The following is a 19696-nucleotide window of genomic DNA, read 5'->3' on the forward strand; positions in this document are numbered from 1 at the left end:
CAATTCTCCTCTTTATGGGCCCTGCCAAACTTGCTGCAGTACACCAGGGATTCACTGATGGTTTGATGCTTCCAGACTTCTCAGCTAGACAAAGGAAATCATTTTCGTTTCAAGGCTTAGCTAGAGTTTCACCTACACAGGCACTCTCTCTTTGTGACTCCAGAAGCCCGCGAGCTCTGAAGCTGTCACTAACCTGGGACGTTGATTTCTGCATAGCTGGGCCTCTTGTCCGCAAGTGAAGACAAGGGTTTAGATGAAGAAATGGGTCCACTTATGGAATGTCTCTGAAACGGGCAAAGGCAGAGAACGTTATTAGTGCAGTCAGCTGATATCCTCCAAAAGGCACAGGTTTAAAAGCATGTTAGGTCTGGAGTTAGCTTCTTACAGGGTGAAGATATTATTACTGTGCTATGAGCTTATATGAAACAGGGGCCCAACTTTCACTGCATTCATCCCACAGCACACTTAACTAAAACTATACAAATTCAGTAGTGCAACTCCTTCCGTCTAGCAGGGAGTACACTCTGGACGGGACACCAGTCTACCGCAGGGCACAGAGACAGATACAGGCTCAAACATGCACACACTCACGCCAGGGCCAATTTTCCCAGAAGTCAATGAATCTGCTAGAATTTCTTTGATCCGTGGGAGGAAACCAGAGCACCCAGAAGAAACCCACAGGAACATGGGGAAAACATACTGTACAAACTCTATACAGATAGCACGACAGGCCAGGAATTGAACTCGGGGCCCCAGGGCTGTGAAACAGCAGTGCTAACCACAGCATGCAAAACTCATTAATGTCTAAAGGCACACTTGTTGACATCCACTGCACTATCAGCATCTCAGCACGTCTTACAAATTAAACATTTTGTCAGATCTGCGACGCTCAGCAAAGCTGAGGTAGATCAGTACCCCTCTGGGAAAGGAAACCTCCAAGAAACTCCTGTCGCTGGTGCTAGAGGTGTTGGTGGCACCACACTGTGCAGTAGGAGGTGCCATGCTTTCGATGAGATGTGAAATCACATTCCTGGCTGCTTGGTCATTAAAGAGCAAGGATATTGATCCCACTGTACATTTCTCACTTCTCTGCCTTATCTGAAAGCACACCATGGCTGCCATACATCACTCAATTGGGTGCAGCATTTTCCCTCTCGTACATAAAGTGCTGCCACTGCCAGAACAGTGGGGAGAACAGTGCTTTAAGAATGCAAGGAATCATTATTACGATGCAGAGACATAGGACAGATGCTAAACTTTGTTCACACGTCTTGCTATGCTCCAAATCCACCCAAATTATTTCCATAAGTTATACCAAATCTGCGGTGCAGTACCTATGAAACATAATGTTGTTCCGTTCCACTGATCTACTGTTAATTTTTTATTATTTCTTTTCATTTCACTTCCCCAACCTGGATTCTTCGCAAACAGATGAGCACCAGTATTCATCACATTCATCACGTTTGAGATCCAATTAGATTATCTCCGAGCCAATTGGAGATCCAAGTTCACCCCTGGTTAAGGAGCAGCACATTGTTCTTGCTGAATATCATTAGAGGGAAATGATCAATATCCTGTAGTTTCCTTCATTGCTTCCATTCCAACACACAGAACTATGTAAGATAATAGAGATAGCTAATAAAGACTGCCATTTTGAAATAAGCTTTTCAGAAAGACAATATGGTTAGGACACACACCAAGCAAGGGATGAAACAGACACAAACACTCTGATATCTACTCTGCATCCCCTGCAGGGCTTGATGAACACAAGTCGACTAATAGTAAAAATAATAATAAAAACAGAAGAACTTGAAAAATTCGAATAGTTGCATTATGTTTGGGTACACATTTGAAAAGAAAGGTGTAAATAGTATATAAATTTAAAAATATTATCAAATAAATGAACTTGTGGATAAGACTGCATTGGTAGGAAAAGAAAAATAAATCACCTTTTAAAAGGCCGCCCTCTTACCTTAGAAGTCTTTATGTGTGTATATTAATATTTGATCTTTAATAAAAATATACAAGCCTTCTCTAGCCTTAGAGAAGATTTCGGGTTTTATTTTCCTGTCAGATGTGTCTGTAAATAACTCGCCAGGTAGCTCTAGAATTGTTTCATGTTTATATTTCTTCAGAACCTGCAGCAGGGTTATTGAACATCTTTCGATGCATTCAGATGTGTCACTTTCCCATACAAATACTGCCGTCTTCCCTAAGTAAGACCAAGTGGCAAAGAACACAACAGGAATTGATATAGAAATGGTCAGAACAGTCTGCAATATATACACATACAGGGATGAGACATGATTTGTAAATTTATGGTTAAACCTGCGAAGAGGACTGAGTATTTAATAAACTTAAAAGATGTACTGCACTGACAAATCATAATATTTAACTTTCATTAAACAAATCAGTCAGTAACCTTGTTTCAGGTATAGAATGCAACCCTAATGTTGAATATGACACAGAATGCATGTATTTTTGTACACTAAGGTCTGACTCTGATATTTGAGAGCCAATGTTAAAAGCAATGCCAGAGCATAAAACCATAAGCCTGACATATACTGTATGAAGTGAAGCAAAGCAATCTAAAACGGACACGGAATGTATTCAAAATGAAAATTATTTCATTAAAAATCTCACTGGGCTAAGAAAGAGCGAAGAATGATGAGCAACATTAGAGGAAAGTGGAAACGCTGAGGTGAGCTCATCTATATTCACACAAAATAAAGGCATCACTTTGGATCTCTCAGCGAAGTTTAAATCAAGCATGAAAAGGTACTTTCACTATGAGCAAGGCAGCACCTTCAAGTAGAAGCCTATCGTCTTGGTTGACTTCAAATCTCCTTTTGAAAATTACCACACATCTTCCTACTAATTCTACCTACTAAATATCTCCAAACAGAAAAAAGGAGACAAAAAGGACTTGACTGTCCAATGTGCAAAGCATTAACTTTGCTACAGGCATTGACATGAAAAAAACCTTTTCTTTTAAAAACATTGAATCTATTCTCCATGTACGACTTCCTATGGTGCTTTCTTCAGAACAGTTTACATTACAGCATTTTTAACAGTGTTCCCCAAATCATTGCTTCTGTCCAAATTCCTAATTTTTAAAAGGGTGTTCTAGTAACAGAAATCCAGATGGCTAATTGAAATAGCGACTTCTAACAAACATCCAGCAGATTAGTCTAGTACCGCTACACTGTGCTTGAGATGCGGGTCAATGCAGAAGGAAATCTGGGAATAAATGAGGACAACACTGAAGTCTCCAAGGAGGACAGGAAAGACACTGAGCTGCTGTAATGTTAATGCACAAAAGGGAAGAAACAGCACTTTGACGGTGTACAGGATAAGTCCATCACCTTAGAAGTTTAACAACCGAACAAAACACTTTTTGCAATGACCTTAGTTCTACAACTTAATGGAAGAAAGTGATGTTTTCACGTCTCTCCTAAACTGTGGGCTGGGTATATAAAAATACGATGAAGACTATCCATTGCAAAAGTCTATGCTTCATCGTAATTACGCCTGGCTGTGGGTTCTCGTACCCCTGTGATCAGCACTTTGATTTATACGAAGCACCAGACAGCTGCCTTTTCTGTTGATAATGCCAGGAGGGATCACTACCCGGTGGATGTTTGGGTATTACAGATTTGTTCCTCTGAAAAACGAATTTTGCCTTGCAGGCCTCCTCTAATGAATTAGATGACCTTTTCAAAAGGAAAAATGGGCTCACTACCTGAAAGGCAAATTAATTGCACCCTTTCTCAAAACTACAGCTTTGACCATAGTCTTTTAGGTGGTACGTGTGACAGCCCTGGGTGTCAAGATCATGCCACCCAATTAAATACCAAACTATGCTAAACACACTAACACGTCCTGACTGTGTCCGGAGGTTAGGAGAGTCTGGATGGGTCAGGATGTTAGCTAAGATATCGATGAAGACTTAAAATACACCCAAATTTAACCCTTGGTGGAAATCTGCTTCCATATAATGGTAACGGAAGTCAAGGACCGACAGCATTTGTTGTATTTCCTAACTTCAAAAAACTAAGCTAACCTACAGATTATATACATCATTTTAGACAGAGGAAAAAAACTCCACAGGAAAAACACTACAAATTCACTGCAGAGAAAAGAACATCAAAAAAGCATCAATTTTGTTGATGACAAAAGGCTACAGTCAGCACACTTTTCTACGTTCTGGATCATATTTTGCCTGCACACAGGTGTAGCTTTTAGTGCTAGAAAAAACGCAAAGAGAAAAAAAAGAAAAAGCAGCAAAGAGCTTGCAGTGTGTCTCATAATCTTCCATCTTTTGAGTTTTTTATTTCTATGTTGGAGCGATTATGAATACATAACAGACAAAAAAGCCTAGGTAAAGCCCTTTTAAAAAATCTGGATATTAAGTTAAAAAGGTGAACTGAATGGAGAGTCCCAATAAATTAGGACATGTAAGAGTTCAAAGAAATCTTAAGCCTATACTACACCAAAATAGTTTACCATCTGCAAGTACTCTTGATGAGCAACTGCACAACTGAAACTAGAAACCAAGTTGCTGTTCTGCTTCTGTGGTTTACTGATGGATCAAAGCATCCGCTCAGTCACAGAGAGACGAGACATCGGCAGAGGCCCGGTCCCCAGGGGGTCCCCCTACCTGTATGGGGGAGACGGCTGCGGCTGGCGGGGTTTTCAGGGGGCTGGGGCTCAGGGGGGTCCGGGGCATGGCCGTGGCGGCGGCGACAGCGGCGGCGGCGGCAGTGTTGGGCCCCACTGAGGAGAGCGAACACAGCAGCAGCAGCTATGAAACCATGAAGGATGGGCAGGCCTGGCCGTGCAAGAGTCAGCAGCCCAGACAGTCTACAGCGCCACGCAAACGACAGAGACACAATTCCACTCCCATTTTCTACTGAAAGTCCTCTTGATTTAAGATCACAGTTAGTTCTCACAGATTTGTGACCTGCAGCACAAAAAGGAAGCCTTGCAGATCTAAGGATGTGCAGGGAGTTACAAATGATGTTAATGACAAGCAACACCGCAGACTGCACTGGTACAGGTGATGCATTAGCTGCATTCAGAGGCTCAGATTGTGATCTGTGTGAATTTAAGGCTGTTAAATGAAAAGCTTGGTTTCCTCTGACCAAACTACACTGTACTTGTAACAGTACTTGTAGTCAACAATGCTACAGCAGTATTAAATGCTCGTAACACACATTTTAAGTCCCAGTTATGTCCATGATTTCTAATAAACGATCTATTCCTTTCATTTACAACATCTGAGAATCCCCAGTCACTTATTTTTGTACCCACTCAGTTTGGGAGTGCCAGTTTTATAACTCTCATCCTCATGGCTTTACTGTACGTGACACAGGGCAGGTGCCACAGGGCGCATCTCTCACTGGCATCACTGCACGCCAGCAGGTGCCAGCGAGGCACAGGGATCGCTGTGTGCCCAGAGCCCTGGTCAACTAATGCTTGGATTTGGCAGATACACAAGACTTTGATGAAGGCTGTGTGACTGCTGAGGATGTCAGACACTTTTAAACTGAACATTTTAATTGCCTTGGCATGCAAAACCTTCCTTTGACTACATTTCAAATTTTGGCAGCTCCTCGGTTCCAGAAGCCGATTACCAGCTCAATGAACACACCAGAAACCACTAGTTACAAGCCTCTAAGCAAACGGCTGTAATGAGGACTCACCCCCACCAGGAATTGTTAAAATTGTTCCACCCCATTCCTGGGGAGTAAACTATCAACCTCCACCGATAGCAGAAGAGCAGAGATGAGTTTCGATGAAAACGTTTGACAAGGTCATTGCAGCTGGAAGAGACTGGTTTGTGCTTAAGGACTAAACCACACTACTAGGAAAGTACTGTTCCCGTCTGTCGTTCACCTCCTTGGATTCTTGGGTCTGAACACAAAGCTGGTGAGGTCGGAGACGGGGCAGTTTCGCCCCGAGCTGGCAGTGAAAGAGAGAGGGGAAGGGGTCTCACCCTGCGAGGCGCTGTCGAAGGACTTGATGAGCGTCTTGACGGTAGGGGAGGGCTCGGAGGAGGTGGACGAGCGGCGACTCAGGCCCATCCCCTGCCGAAGAGCAGCTAGGTCTCGCTCCACAGCGTTCATGTAGTTGTACACCCGGCCTCGCTCTTCGTCTTGCCTGGCAACACACAGAACACTGGGCCATGACTCTCCACCCCCATCTCTGAGGGCGACAGCAGGAAAGGTAACTCCACCATGAGTGACGGAGCTCTGTTAGTCCTCAGTTCAAGGTGCGAAATGCGAGACAAAGATGAAGCATTTAAAGGAATAAGTCATAAATCAAAAGGGCTTTCAGTTTCAACATCCCCCTACTCACTGTAGGGTTGCTTTGTGGGCTTTCTAGTTCTTCTCAATTTTATTGGGTCAACTAGTAGGAAAACTAAAAGGCTCTCAAAAACGGGCAATGAGCACCACTCCTCCAGTTTTAGATTACATTCCCACGGCAATTTGTGCCAAATCAAAGGCTTCATAACCAGGAGCTAAAACAAGCTCTCAAAGCACCAGACAAAGCAGTCAGTCTCACACAAGCTTTCAAATCAAAATCATAAGATCCAGAGAAAAACAAAAAAGTGACAACACACTTGGAAAGAAAAGCATCAGCAAACGAGAAGCAGGGACAGGGGTTTTGGTTACAGTGCCACAGTTAGATGTGTGGCTGGGAAGATGTTCTCAGTAGTCCGATTTTTTAAAAATCAAATTGCGATCAGCAGTTTTAAAGCTGGACAGTGGCATAGTGGTGTGTATTACTGCCTCGCAGCTCTGGGGCCCTGGGTTCAATTCCTGGGGTGTTACTTGTGGTGCTATCTGTGTAGAACTTCTCCCCGTGTTCATGTGGGTTTCCTCCCACAGTCCAAAGACATATTAGAAGATGAACTGGTTTCTAGAAAAAGTGGCCCTGGTGTGAATGTGTGCGTCTGTCTTGAGAGGGGCTGGGGTCCCATTCAGGGTGTACCCTGCCTTGTGCCCATTGCTTCCTGGGATAGGCTCCGGCTCCCCCATGACCCTGTACTGGATAAGCACTTACTGAAAGTGATGTGATAATGAAGTTTTAAAACTGGGTGCAATTCTGTGTCAGCTAACAAAGCCACAGGAGCTTAATTCAACAATGCTTGTTCTTGTCCAGGTCAGATTTATTCTGCAGTACAGACAAACCTGAAAAGCACAGAAGTGACAAAAGGAAGCAACATCCAGTCTCCAGTCTCAATTCCTTGTGACAATTTTCAGTTTAAAAAAAAAAAGGTCAGAGACAATTTAACTTTTCCTGGAAACCATTCTCTCCAGACACTCTGCAGCTGTGCCACAGGAGAGAGACAAATTGGAACAAGGCATCTCAGAACAGGCCTCTGTATGCTGTACGTGTGAACTGCCAAAGCCTCACCACTTTTAGGGTGTAATTGCATTAACATCCAGTGGAGAAAAGCGCTTTGAGAAAATTTAGTCACGGAATCAACAGGACCAAAGGTTTGTTCCGAGTCATCCAAGTACAACACAAAGAACATGCTCAGATCACACTGCAGGAACACACAATGCAGTCAAGAGCAAAGCAGTTTTACAACACAATACTCTGCAATATGTCTTTCATATTTATGGACAGAGGAAAGAAGAACAGAATGAATGAATCCCTGAAAAGTGAAACGACTACAATGTATATAGACTGTCCACAGAAGAAACAGTGATGTTGCAGTGTAAGTGAAGTGAAAATAATAGTGGCTGAAAAGATCCCAGAATGAACACCTTAACATGAACCAGCGGATACAAGTGGGAACTACTTAGAAGGGTATTTAAAAACGAGAACAGGAGACGAGTCTTTACCCAAAGGGTTGTGGGAGGATGGAACAAGTTGCTCAGCCATGTTGTTGAAGGCCGATACCCAGGCATCTTTCAGGAAAAAGCTGGATGAGATCCTGGGATCAAGCAGCTACTAACTACCAAACGAGCTAGACAGGCCTAAAGGCCTCCTCTCGTTTGTACCCTTTCCAACGGTCTCAAGAGGAAGGCCGTACTTGCGGTTTTTGACCTCCTCCAGCTCCTTGCCCAGCTTCTCGTTCTTCTCCTGGGCCTCGTGCAGCCGGCGCCTCAGGTCCCCGATCTCCTCCTGCGCCTCCGACTTGATGTCGTTGGCGATGACCACAGCGGTCTGGAGGTCGGCCTGGAACTGCCGCCACTCTGCCGATTCCTCCTGTAGCAGAGGGAGGCATCAAACACAACACATCCGTTTCCGTGGAGATGGGGACAGGCATCACGTGACACTCTGTCACTGGGAGCTGTTAACAATGCAAGACCCTCAATCCCCACCAGCACCACTGGCATCAGCTCACGTTTACACTTGTCCTCAATTTATGTACAAATAATAGACCATCTTTGCAGTAAATTAAGCTTCGCATCTTTAATTCTTTATAATTTTGTATGAGCATTGGAAACTGGAATGTCTGAAACTGCACACAAAAATTGCTATTATATAGGAATTGTCTCTTATATTGAAGAAAACGCTTCAAAACTGGAAAGTAAACACCCATTATAGCTACTATACAATGCAGCCATAAAACAACAGTCAAAACAGTATGCCTTGTGTAGTGCCTTTTAATGGAATCATTTTATAAAATGAATTTTTTAGCACTTGGATCAGTAAACGATAAAAGACTGAAAATACACACAAGCCAACTAAATAACCCCCATAATATCCGGTTTCCTAAACAAATAACTTAGTCTGTAGTGGGAGCAGACGTGCCCACTACAAATACCAGAGCAGGAATGATTGGTTAGGCTTTATGATCTTCATCTGCTTCTCCACTCGTGTGATTCTCATCACAGCTGAGCTCCAGATCACTTCAACTCGCACACTCAGCACTGGGAAGTGGGGAGACAAACTGGGAAATGGGGATGCAATGTACAATTTGAGCATTTTGGGCAATGTGGCTCCCTGATTCTCGACCTACACAACAACATAATTAACTGGTGGTCTCCTTACCCGTAACCTGCGGTTCAGGATTTTAATTTCCCGCTCCATATCATGTTTTTGGTCCTGCAGTTTTTTGACAGAAGCTATAGAAGAAAAAAAAAAAACAAGTGGAAACTACTTAGAAGGGTATTGTTTTTAGAAAGAAATCTGTGTGCCTCAAAACAGGTGAGCAAGCAAGACATTCAGAAAAAGCAAAATAAAAAAAAACGCAGAAAGCTTTTTTAAATGCTCACTGCATATCGAGACTGCTTGTGCTGTGAAAAGCAAGTACTAAACCTGCCTACGTAAGGTGACAAACCATTTCCAGGACATGATACAGCTGTTCTTGGAATCCTCCATCAACGAAGTTTCAATCAACCACTGGCTGGGAAACTTTCTTCAGTGTGAGAAGACACTAGATATTTCTGTCTCTCCAAGCTTGAGTGATGACCTCCTGATTCACACGTCACTCATCCAATGCGCAGGCTATCGATAGTCCTTTTTTAACTTTGTGTTACGATGACTAATTTTATATTATTCTTCTTCTAATAATGCATTTATGTGCCAATAAGCTTCACGCAAATATTAAATGGTGGAGTTGGGCAAAAAAGGGTTAATATACCCTCTTTACCCAATGATAAAACACACTTAACACTCTTTTTCTGCTCTAATGTTTAATTTCAGAAATATGAAATTGTGAAATAGAATCTGTGAAACATGCTCTAGAATAGAGAATTCCAGTTACTTATGAATATGTAGAAGTAAAATAAAATGTCCAAGTTCTAGCACTGAAATTGATTTAAAAATAATTAGTAAATGATTAGTATTAAATGAACAGTTGTAAAAAAAAAGTTTGTGAACCCTTAGGAATTATATGGATTTCTGCATGAATGGCTTCTAAAATGTGATCTGATCTTCATCTAAGTCATAATAATAAATACAGTCTTATTTAACAAACACACACACAACATTTTACACTGCCATATCTTTATTGAACAAATGGTTTAAACAATCAAGGTCATTGATGGAAAAAGTATGTGAACCCTTATATTTAGTAACCAGTGGAACCTCCTTTTTTTGGTAATAACCTCAACCAAACGCTTTCTGTAGCTGCTGATCAGACCTGCGCAGTGGTTAGGAGGTATTTTGGTCCATTGCTCTATACAAAACTGTTTCAGTTCATGTATATTTTTGGGATGTCTTGCTTGAACGGGCTGCTTCAGATCATGCCACAGCATTTCAGACCTTGATTGTTTAAACCATTTGTTCAATACAGATATGGCAATGTAAAATGTTGTGTGTGTGTTTGTTAAATAAGACGGTCTTTATTTATTATTATGACTTAGATGAAGATCAGATCACATTTTAGGAGCCATTCATGCAGAAATCCATATAATTCCTAAGGGTTCACAAACTTTTTCTCACAACTGTAGTGGAGATTCATTTACTGCAAATAATCAACATCCTAGCTGGAACAAAAAATAGAAAGTGCTGGGAACCAGATACTCTACTGCCAAGCTTACAGTACCACTGTCATTCACAATTATTAAAACTACTTCACTATGCAATATGCTTTAAAAACAAAGAGAAGAGATTGTTATGTATCTCTGCAGTCCTCAGAAATTCCATGATTTAATCTGTGCAAAAGTACACTTCAGATCCTTCACTTTCTGCTTCAGAGCAATGCAAGACATAGGATGTCAGCTGGAAGAACTTTTCTTTTTTCATTCCGCCAACACATAAATCCAAATGCAAGATCTCAAAACACTGCATCTTTCAAATAATGTAACTCCGATCCATGCAGCACATAAAAGTTGAATGCAATTAAAACTGATTCAAAATTTTTAAACCACTCATCTCAGAAATTTGCAATAAAACTGAAACTTCTATGTTGAGATAAGTCACAAAACAGTTAAATTTAATGGGTAGCTATTTAATGTGCATCTTTTGGCACAATTATTTTCTCTTTGCCTTAAGAAGTTTAAATGTGACCTAAGGAACACAGCAAAAATGCATATCCTTACTCCTTTTTACCAGTGGTGGCTTTCTATAAACTTGCTGGATAAAAAAAATAAAATGGTTCTAAAGCTCCATCTTGTGTCCACACAGAAATCTGGCACCCCTCTTCTCCTGCACTGTTCTACTACAGCAGATCTAGTCCACTCCACTGCCGTACTTTGACGCAACCAGCTCCTTAACTGCTATATTGGAGTGCCCTCAGTAGAAGCAGTCATGCTCTAGAGAACAGACATAAGTTTCTAAGAAGTGGTCTTCAATGAGTAGATCAAGCAATTTACTATACCGTCACTCATAAACACTCTTATCATTCACTAGCTGTCCTGTGTACTGAAAATCAGTGTGCGACCCCTGCGCCAGTGAATTACCTGCTCTCTACAGAGTTGTGAGAGGTGGTTCATACTGTAAGTGGGAATTGTTAAACTCACTCAAAGCTGCACACTCTCTCCCTGGTGCATTTGTGTGCTTGAAGTTCTGGAAATACGTACTGTAGTTGCATGCACTAAAAGCACACAGTCTCTCAGGCAGCTCAGAACTCTCAATTGTTTGAGAAATCAAGCTTGAAAATCCTGTATATCTAACTACAAAAATAAACAGGTGAGTTGTTTTAATTGAATACTTGGGATGGAACAAAAACCTCAAGAATAAAAGACCTTTAAGGATTTGAGTTTGAGATTCCTGCGCCGCATTATTTGTATTCAATCTGAAATTTGTAGCGCGGACATCATGTGTGAGAAGATTGTTTTAAATGCGTCTGAAGCTCACGTTATAAATTCTGTTTTCAGCATGAATCATCAATCACACATTTAGGAAATGATCAGATACAACCGGGAATGGTTTGATTTAAGGCAGCTGTATAGCAGCATGTGTTTTTTTTAATTCAATTTAGACAAGAAGAGTCCTGCATTGTTTACTACTCCTCTAAGCAGTGTAGTTACATTGCAGTATGAAATTAATACACCTCCAGGACTTTATATTACAGCACCACAGTGCAGTGTGATCCCAGTGTGGGCTGGTCACTCACTCTCCAGGTCGGAGATGATGAGGTTATCGTGCAGCTTGACGGCCCTGTGCTGTTCCACCTCGTCCTCCAGCTCGAAGATGGTCTCCTTCATGTCTCCGATCTCCGTCTCCTTCTCCTCCAGCTCCGCGCGCTGCTTCTCTAGGCTTCTGGTGAGCTCGGCAATCTGTTTCTGCGCCTCCTCTCGAAAATCCCGGTACTCCCCTTCCACCTGTAGGTATACACACAGCCGAGGTCACGTCTGGGAAGGCTGAGAGACCATGACAGATAGAAACCTTAGGATTGTCTCTAGGTTCTAGGGGTTGTGCCTGTGGACCAGGGTATTGAACAGAACCTGTATTAAACCCTAATGGATCTTGGATATACAGTATTAGGGGTTGGTTATTTTATAAACCCTTGTAAATCATGATCATTCTCAATTCACCTCTTAACAATTAAAACATGCAACTCATTAAGGTAAAAGCTATTTAAAAATCAAGGAGGAAGCAGCTAAAAGTGTGTGTAATGACTACTAGATAGCTACTAGAAAACCCATTCATGGCCTTCATTTTCATCTGGAATAACTTAGGAGACAATTAACATAATATTCCTCCAATGGTATTGCAGTCATTTACCAGAAAAATTATGAAATATACTGTATAGTGGCAAAAAAAACAACTGTAGCAAAACAACAATATTTAGCAAAATGTGATGTTTTGTAACATTTACACAGCTTGTTGAATTTAGATTATTAAGAAGCAAAAAATGTTTAAGCCCATATTTCACTCAGCACAAACATTTTCACAGCGTTGTGCTATTTGAAAGTTGGAGTCCTTTATGCACTATAAGGAAAATTGCAATTAACAAGTGCTTAAGGCTTGCAAACGTATATTACATTCACAATGTTTGAAGGAACCGCAGGAGCACGAGGGCTCTTCTCAGGTTACCTTGCCGAGGGTGTCCTGGAGATGTGCAGCTTCATTGCGGCTGTGGCTGAGCTCCTCCTGCAGGTTGGCAGCCTCGGTCTCGGCCTTCTCCTTGTCTAGGCGAACGCTCTCCAGCAGCTCCCGGATGTCGTTCTTGTCGCCGGAGTTGTGGATGGAGTACAGCTCTGCCACTTTCTGCCTCTCCTGCTCTAGCTGGGCCCTGCAGCGGTTGAGCTCCAGCTGGTCATTGTTCAACATGGCCTTGTACTCCTCCAGGGCAGCCACCAGACCCGCCCTGTCCTTCTTCTCAGACTCGACCATGCGGTCCATGTGGTGATTCCTTTCCTTCAGGGCTCCGATCATCTCCTGAGCCTCCTTGTTGTCCTGTTCGGCCATTTTCAGGGTGTTGCTGAGGTGCTGCTGGACACCAAGGAGCTGCTCGCGCTCAAAACGTGCGTTTTCAGCCAAGTCCACGTAACGCTGCTCCAGCTCCAGGTACCGTCCACTTTTGATGTCCTCATCGATGACATACGAGATGTGGTGGTCATCTAGCAGGGAGCGGAAATACTCGATCTGCCGCCCGTAGTGCTCCAGCTTGTCACTCTGTTGACACAAAGAGTCCATCAGGATGACTTTCTCCTCCCCAAGCCTCTCGTTTTCTGCATTCAGCTCCTGTGTGATCTGCTGGAGGTCCGCCAGCTCCTGTAGGGTGGCCTGAAGCTCCTCTGCGGTACTATGCTGGTTCTCCTCCATTTGGTGGATGCGTTCTGTCAAACAGGCCACAGACACCTCGCTGGCATTTCCGCTGCTCCCTTTCCGGGACCTCTCGCAACTGGGGGCGCCTTCGGATTCTGAAGAAGAAGAGGGGGCATCCAGGGCATCATCACTAGAGGTGATTGGCTGGTAAACCTCACTGGACTCGCTGTCCAAATTGTCCATGGAGCTGCTGCGCCGGTTCTCTGTTAACGTGTTCTCATCCTGGCTCAGGAGGTCCTCCATGGACCCAGGGGCAGATCCCTCCACCGAGGAGGTCAACGTCCCCCCACCGTCACTGTGCCCACTCCCCACAGCCAGATCAGGGCTCATGGACTGGTAGTTGAAGATCTTTTCCGAGCTGTCCAGCCTCTGCTCCAGGGAGAAGCCCAAGGCATTAAGCCTGTCCTTCAGCATGCGGTTCTCGTTCTTCAGCTGGTTGAGCTCCTCTCGGATGGCGTTGTTCTGGTCCTGGAGCTGCAGCAAAGTTGACTCCACATCCGTGGCCAAGATGGGGGCAGCCTCCTTCTCCTCCTGCTTCTCCTCCTCGCCATCCTCCGAGGTCTCCTCTCCCAGTCCCAGCTGCGCCCGCATGTCCCTCAGCTCGTTCCGCAGGTGAAGGATCTCCACGTCTTTGCTCTTGGCCAGGCCCAGGAGGTCCTTCACCTTGGCCTCCAGGGCGGCCCTGTCGCTAATCTGGCTGTCCGACTTCGACTTGCTCATGCGGGTCTCGGACTCGGCAAGGGCTCTGCTGCGGGAACGCTTGGCCACCACTGCCGCATCATTCGCCCCCGCGGCAGCCGCCGATAGCTTCTTCCCCGGGCCGTTCCTGGAGCGCTCCCGCAGCCGGTCGCGGGAGGAGCTGGCCTCCTTGGCCGTTGAAGAGGTCACCCTTTTGGCTGAAGATCCTTGATTGTGCAAGACAAAGGCATTACTCTTTTTTTTTTTCGCCAATGAAAAAAAACAACAAAATGGCTGCTGATAGGCAAAATTTAGAGATCTAAAAACACTAAAGGAAGTTATTTCCATGTACAAGACTAAGAACACACTTGAAGATAGTTCAACTGGAGAAAAGGAACTACGCAATACAAGCTTGATACAACAGCTCTCATATTAATAAGACAATTTGTTTCTTACACCCATCACATAGATTAGTATGCTGAACAGCCTTCATTATATAGTTAGAAGCATTACAGATGGCACTGCTATCTAAGAGACAGGACCAGGAGACACAGAAGTTGCTCAATGATAACTGCTAACATACCATTTGTAAAAGGCTAAGGCTGAGAGCTGTAAGGGTTATCCAGTAAGTGCGATACAAGTGGTTTAATAAAGTTGCCATGCTGTAAGAAAGAGGGAGTACAGTGTTGAACACGTCACCGCTGCATGCTGGAAAGCGAGGCCGTGGTTTCAGCCCTCCATACCTGAGCTCGGCCTGGCCTTGCCCTCAGGGTTGCTGGTGGCGGTGGAGAGGGCCGCGCTGCTCTTTTTCCCTTTGGCGGCAGCGGTGCTCGCTGGGGTGCCCCCGGCCATCCCGGCTAGCAGGTCATCGCTGCTCTTCACCTGCGGGAAAACCAGAGCGGCCTGGTCAGCGCTCTCCACAACGCCGGCCCGGGCCCCAGGGCCACGCTTTTCTGTGCGAACGTAGCAACGATTCGCCTTGCGCGCGATGAAGACCAACCCGAGGCTCTTAAAAGAGTGCCCGCTCCGAAGGTTCGAATCGCACGGCAGGGACGCAAGGAATCACGGCATAGTTCAGTGAAGGTTTGAGATTTGGTTAATTTAGATAGATAGATAAGACTTTATTAATCCCGTAGGGAAATTGATGAATTTGTGATGAAAACCGTAATTTCCGGAGAACACCGAAGGAGACACACACAAGGTGTATATCCCACAGCATTCCTAAATTCCAGCAGTGTTACAGTGAGATTTATAGCCCACACACAGCTGTGGTCACCCGAGTTGTTACCATGAATGACTGTTTATGAGTGACCCTTACCAATTGGACTGGGATCATAGAAAATATTTCCACCTATGGCACAGTGGCTGTTCCTGATTAAGCTGTCCCTGCCTTTCAGTTACTCCTGAGGTGTTTAAAAAGCACTCAGGCCAGGTCAGGAGCAACAACCCCGGGCCAGAGTCAGACTTCTACAGCATCACGCTGAGAGGAAGACAGCCCTGATTCTGGCCCTGTGACAAAGCGTGAAAAACCAGGAAAGAAAAGTGGAGATCGAACCTCCGCACGCAAGCAGAGGGAGGGGAGCCCCTCGTCCTCCATTACCTTGGAGAGCTGGGGTGCAGAGGCAGTCTTGGCGGCTGTCTTCACAGCAGCGGACCCCCCCGAGCCGCTGTCGGGTCGCCCTCTGTCCCCGCCCGGGCCCTTACTGCCTCCCGCAGCCTTGGGCGCAGTGGCCGCAGACCTGCTTGCTTTCTTCATGATGGGCTCTCGACTTCTGATACATTTACAGCGCAATCTGTCAAAGGCAAGACGGCAGAATCAGTCAGTTTAACAACATTAGCCTTCAGGCTCAGGGTCTGTATATCATGGCCTCTCTTTATACTGTATCCTTGTTTATTTAGTAATATTACTTCAGCCGACAGTTTTGCAATTCTGTGTGAACGCATTGTCCTGTTTTCCGATTTGTTATTGTCTGCTCCGTCGTATGAGGTTATGAACCCCGATTCTGCCCGGACCAGAATGCAGTCTTGCCCTGCCCACTAGGGGGAGCCAAAGGAGGAGCTTACAGTTTGTGCCCGTCCGCAGCCAGTCGGTTTTTTACTCTGGTCTGAGCTGTTGCTTAACTCTCAGACTTTTCTCTAAGCTGCGTTTCCATGCTTTAACAGTATTTTGCTTGCTGGACAGAGTTTAGCTTTAAATTAAACTTTAGATTTCCATAATATGTCATTTCATTATCTTTGTGAACACCTTTCTCTCCGCCCCTAGGCAAGTTTATCACACGCTCATTAAAATCAACTAATATACAAGCGGCTTTGATCTCTAGACAGAGCTTGGCCAACATTCTGTCATTTGTTTTTAAGACCAGGCTAGTCAGGTCATTCTAGTTCTCACACAGATTTTACAGGATCTTTGTCATTACACAGTCTAATCCAGGAGTTTGTATTTTTAGCTCCCTTCTACAACCAGGCACAACCTTGGGATGGTCCACTAGGTGGCAACAATAGGCCAGATCAGCAAAAGCATGAGAAATTATTGGAAGTGTATTGTAATCAAACAACCAACTTCTGGCTACTCGAGCCATCTCCCGCTCTGAGAGAGAAAAGTAGTTAAAATATCTGCACAATAACAAAGGACAGTAGTAAAAAGCCCAAAACAAGAAATTAAAAGCTACAGCAGAATAGACAATGGGTTCGTTATTCCCATTTTTCTCATTACAGAACATACGTAATGTATTCTCTGTGCCCAGCTGAAGAAAATGGCATAGATGGGGTCCTACCATGATCTTATTGCCCGAACTTTGTAGTTATCTACTATATTTTGCATTGAATCTCTGTCATTAAAATGTAAGCCTTGTTTCTTTGCTTTACAAATTGCAAGCATCAGCACAGCGCTCCTATAGCGCGTAAGATCTCAAGTGCCTTTCAGGTGAAAGCACTGTTTGGCTGGAGGCATGCTGCCCTAGATTACCATATTGTTTTTGCTATTTGCCAATCAGAAGACAAAAGAACAAAAATCCACCTGTCAGTTGCAGGCTTAACCTAATGTTTCTCAAAAAGTGTATAAAACAGAGTATAAAACAGTGGCTGCATCTGTAACCTCTTATGAGTCGACACCATTGGCTAATATACATTTTACTGCCAGATTAAAAGCAGACAGAAAAAACTGAAGCTGCTGAATTCCAGACAAAATTAATGGTCTCAAAGCCTAGGGAAAAATAACTATGATAAATATAATATGCCTGGAGAGACAGACGGAGTACAGGGCGAGGGAAGAAATTACACTTTTCAAAGCCAGGGTCTCTCGGAACATAAACGCCTTGCGATCTAATTGGTTACAAATGGATCCGAAGCCATGGGCTTGTGAAAGTATATGTCAGGCATACTTATTTATGGCACTGTAACTTACACCATCTTAAAACAGTTTAGTTCTGCATTTTCTTTCCATCGTTGAAGCAACATCGATTTCTGGAGCTATAAAAAAATCATCTGGAAGTGCTACAGAGGCTACAGTACAAGAACTGCCAGAAATGTATGAAGGTCTTATCGGAGATCCATGCAAATTGTGGCATGATTTCACTGCGTAGTGTGCCATTCTTTGTAAACCATTACAGTGACATTACAGCTCGACCTTCCTCGATCCCAGGAATACTTCTCAGCTCTGCCCTGAAGGGAGAAGGGCAAAAATCATTTGCTCCCGTTTTTGTTGTAGTGCCACCAATAGAAACACTTCTCCAATCTGATTACGAGGCACTGTTTGGAAAGAGTATAGTAAATATCATAAAAGCTGAAAAATCCACTAGAGAGATCTCAGACACTGCACTAATATTTTAAATTTTATTGGCAAGGAACCATTATGGAAATAACAGCCTATATACAAGCAAAAAAACGAAGTCTACACCAGATAAGTATACATATTTTGCTGCCCAGTCTGTAGAAGTATTTAGATTACCTCTGCCACAAGGATTAATTAAGCATGATGGAATTTACCTGCTGGCTGCAGAAGTTGCTTTCCTTGGAGAGCACATTGGAACACAGCACTGCTTCCCAGGACAGATCACAATAAATAAGCAATGCTTTCCAGCTCAGGGATTGTGTCTATATACACGAATGGACCAGAACATAACCGCCGCTGGCGAGGATTTGAAGAAACACAACCTGTCTAATTGGAGAGCTGTAGCAGAGCAGCCTGTCTGGGACAGCCATGCCAGGCAGGCGGAGCTGGGGGCTCCTTAAAAGGATCTAAGAGCTGTTGAAGCCTAGGAGCTGATAAGGCAGGCCTATGCTGTACAGGATAGTACAGTGAGGGCAAAAGAATTTGGGCGAGACACCTCTCTGCGACATGCCACTGTCAAAGTGGATGAAAAAGAACGGGGGCCTTGTGCTTGCTCTATGGATATGAACACACTCACCCCACAGAACGAAGCTCTGATTCATGTTTCCAGTTGTAAGAACTCCACTCTAGACTGGCATGGCAAAAGGAGGCAAGGATAAATACCTCTGATTCAAAATGTCAAGGTAAAACAAGGCATTTCTATCGAACATGGCAAAGCAACTTTGCCATCGTCAATCCAACGTTGGTATCCTGAAGTTGGCCTGCTTTACATGTTTTAAAAAAGGTACTTTGCAACCTGGCCAAGCAAACTCTGCAATAGTATTTCTTCAAACTTTAAAAGACTGCAAGGACATAACTTTCACCTTTGAACACATGCACTTAGAAGTTCATCATTCAATATTGGGGCAGCTTTCAGCTGATGGCTATGCTCCAGGTACAGAGCCCAAGCCTTCGGGAACAGGCATAGTGTGCGATACACATTTTAACCACCTGTCTTGCTGCCCCATTTGTTTCAGGAGTTCAAGGCATGTTGTTCTTCTTTCTGCACTTTAGTTGTCCCTAAATGTTCCTTCACGATTCATGCTGTATTGTGTGAATGAATGATCTGAAAGATACTTGGTCACCAGCACTTGATCACAAGTACTGAGTGAATTAAGTGCAAATTGGCTTAGCTCAATCGCCCATGTGATTTCCACCAGCACTACAATTTCCTTCTTCCTCCTGTGAGGTGAACTACAGCTCGTAATAGGTCAGTTCTTATGGTGAAATAACTTTTTCAAACATCCCTATGCTGTATTACTCAAGTTGCACAAAACAATCACTGCAATGGTGCTATCGGATAGACTTAGGCTTATTCACTGAGGTAACAAACAATTAAAATTGAAGTCATTTGCATATACTGTATTATCAGTTTGTGAGGAAAGCAAATGAAGGAAACTAATGTGCCTGCAAGAGAAGAAAAGAACTCTTAACTTTTTTCCCCTCATTTTTTTGATCATTATCAGATGC

The 19696-nt window shown here is 43.8% G+C and overlaps 1 protein-coding gene across 2 annotated transcripts in view; it reads right to left on the reverse strand.

Annotated features, from left to right (window-relative positions):
* specc1la (sperm antigen with calponin homology and coiled-coil domains 1-like a) overlaps positions 1-19696 on the reverse strand; it is a 69373-nt gene that overhangs the window by 34121 nt on the left and 15556 nt on the right. For both annotated transcript variants that reach the window (XM_088936116.1, XM_088936115.1), the window contains exons 3-11: positions 15959-16151; positions 15102-15240; positions 12946-14585; positions 12023-12230; positions 9013-9086; positions 8048-8223; positions 5999-6162; positions 4661-4776; positions 194-284 (exon numbers count right to left, since the gene is read on the reverse strand). In XM_088936116.1, the coding sequence (XP_088792242.1) occupies positions 194-284; positions 4661-4776; positions 5999-6162; positions 8048-8223; positions 9013-9086; positions 12023-12230; positions 12946-14585; positions 15102-15240; positions 15959-16114 (2764 nt within the window). In that variant the 5' untranslated portion in view covers positions 16115-16151. The remainder of the gene's footprint in view (positions 1-193; positions 285-4660; positions 4777-5998; positions 6163-8047; positions 8224-9012; positions 9087-12022; positions 12231-12945; positions 14586-15101; positions 15241-15958; positions 16152-19696) is intronic.

Source organism: Atractosteus spatula, chromosome 17, assembly GCF_055471065.1.
Source record: "Atractosteus spatula isolate fAtrSpa1 chromosome 17, fAtrSpa1.hap1, whole genome shotgun sequence".
In the NCBI taxonomy this organism is placed as follows: Eukaryota; Metazoa; Chordata; class Actinopteri; order Semionotiformes; family Lepisosteidae; genus Atractosteus; species Atractosteus spatula.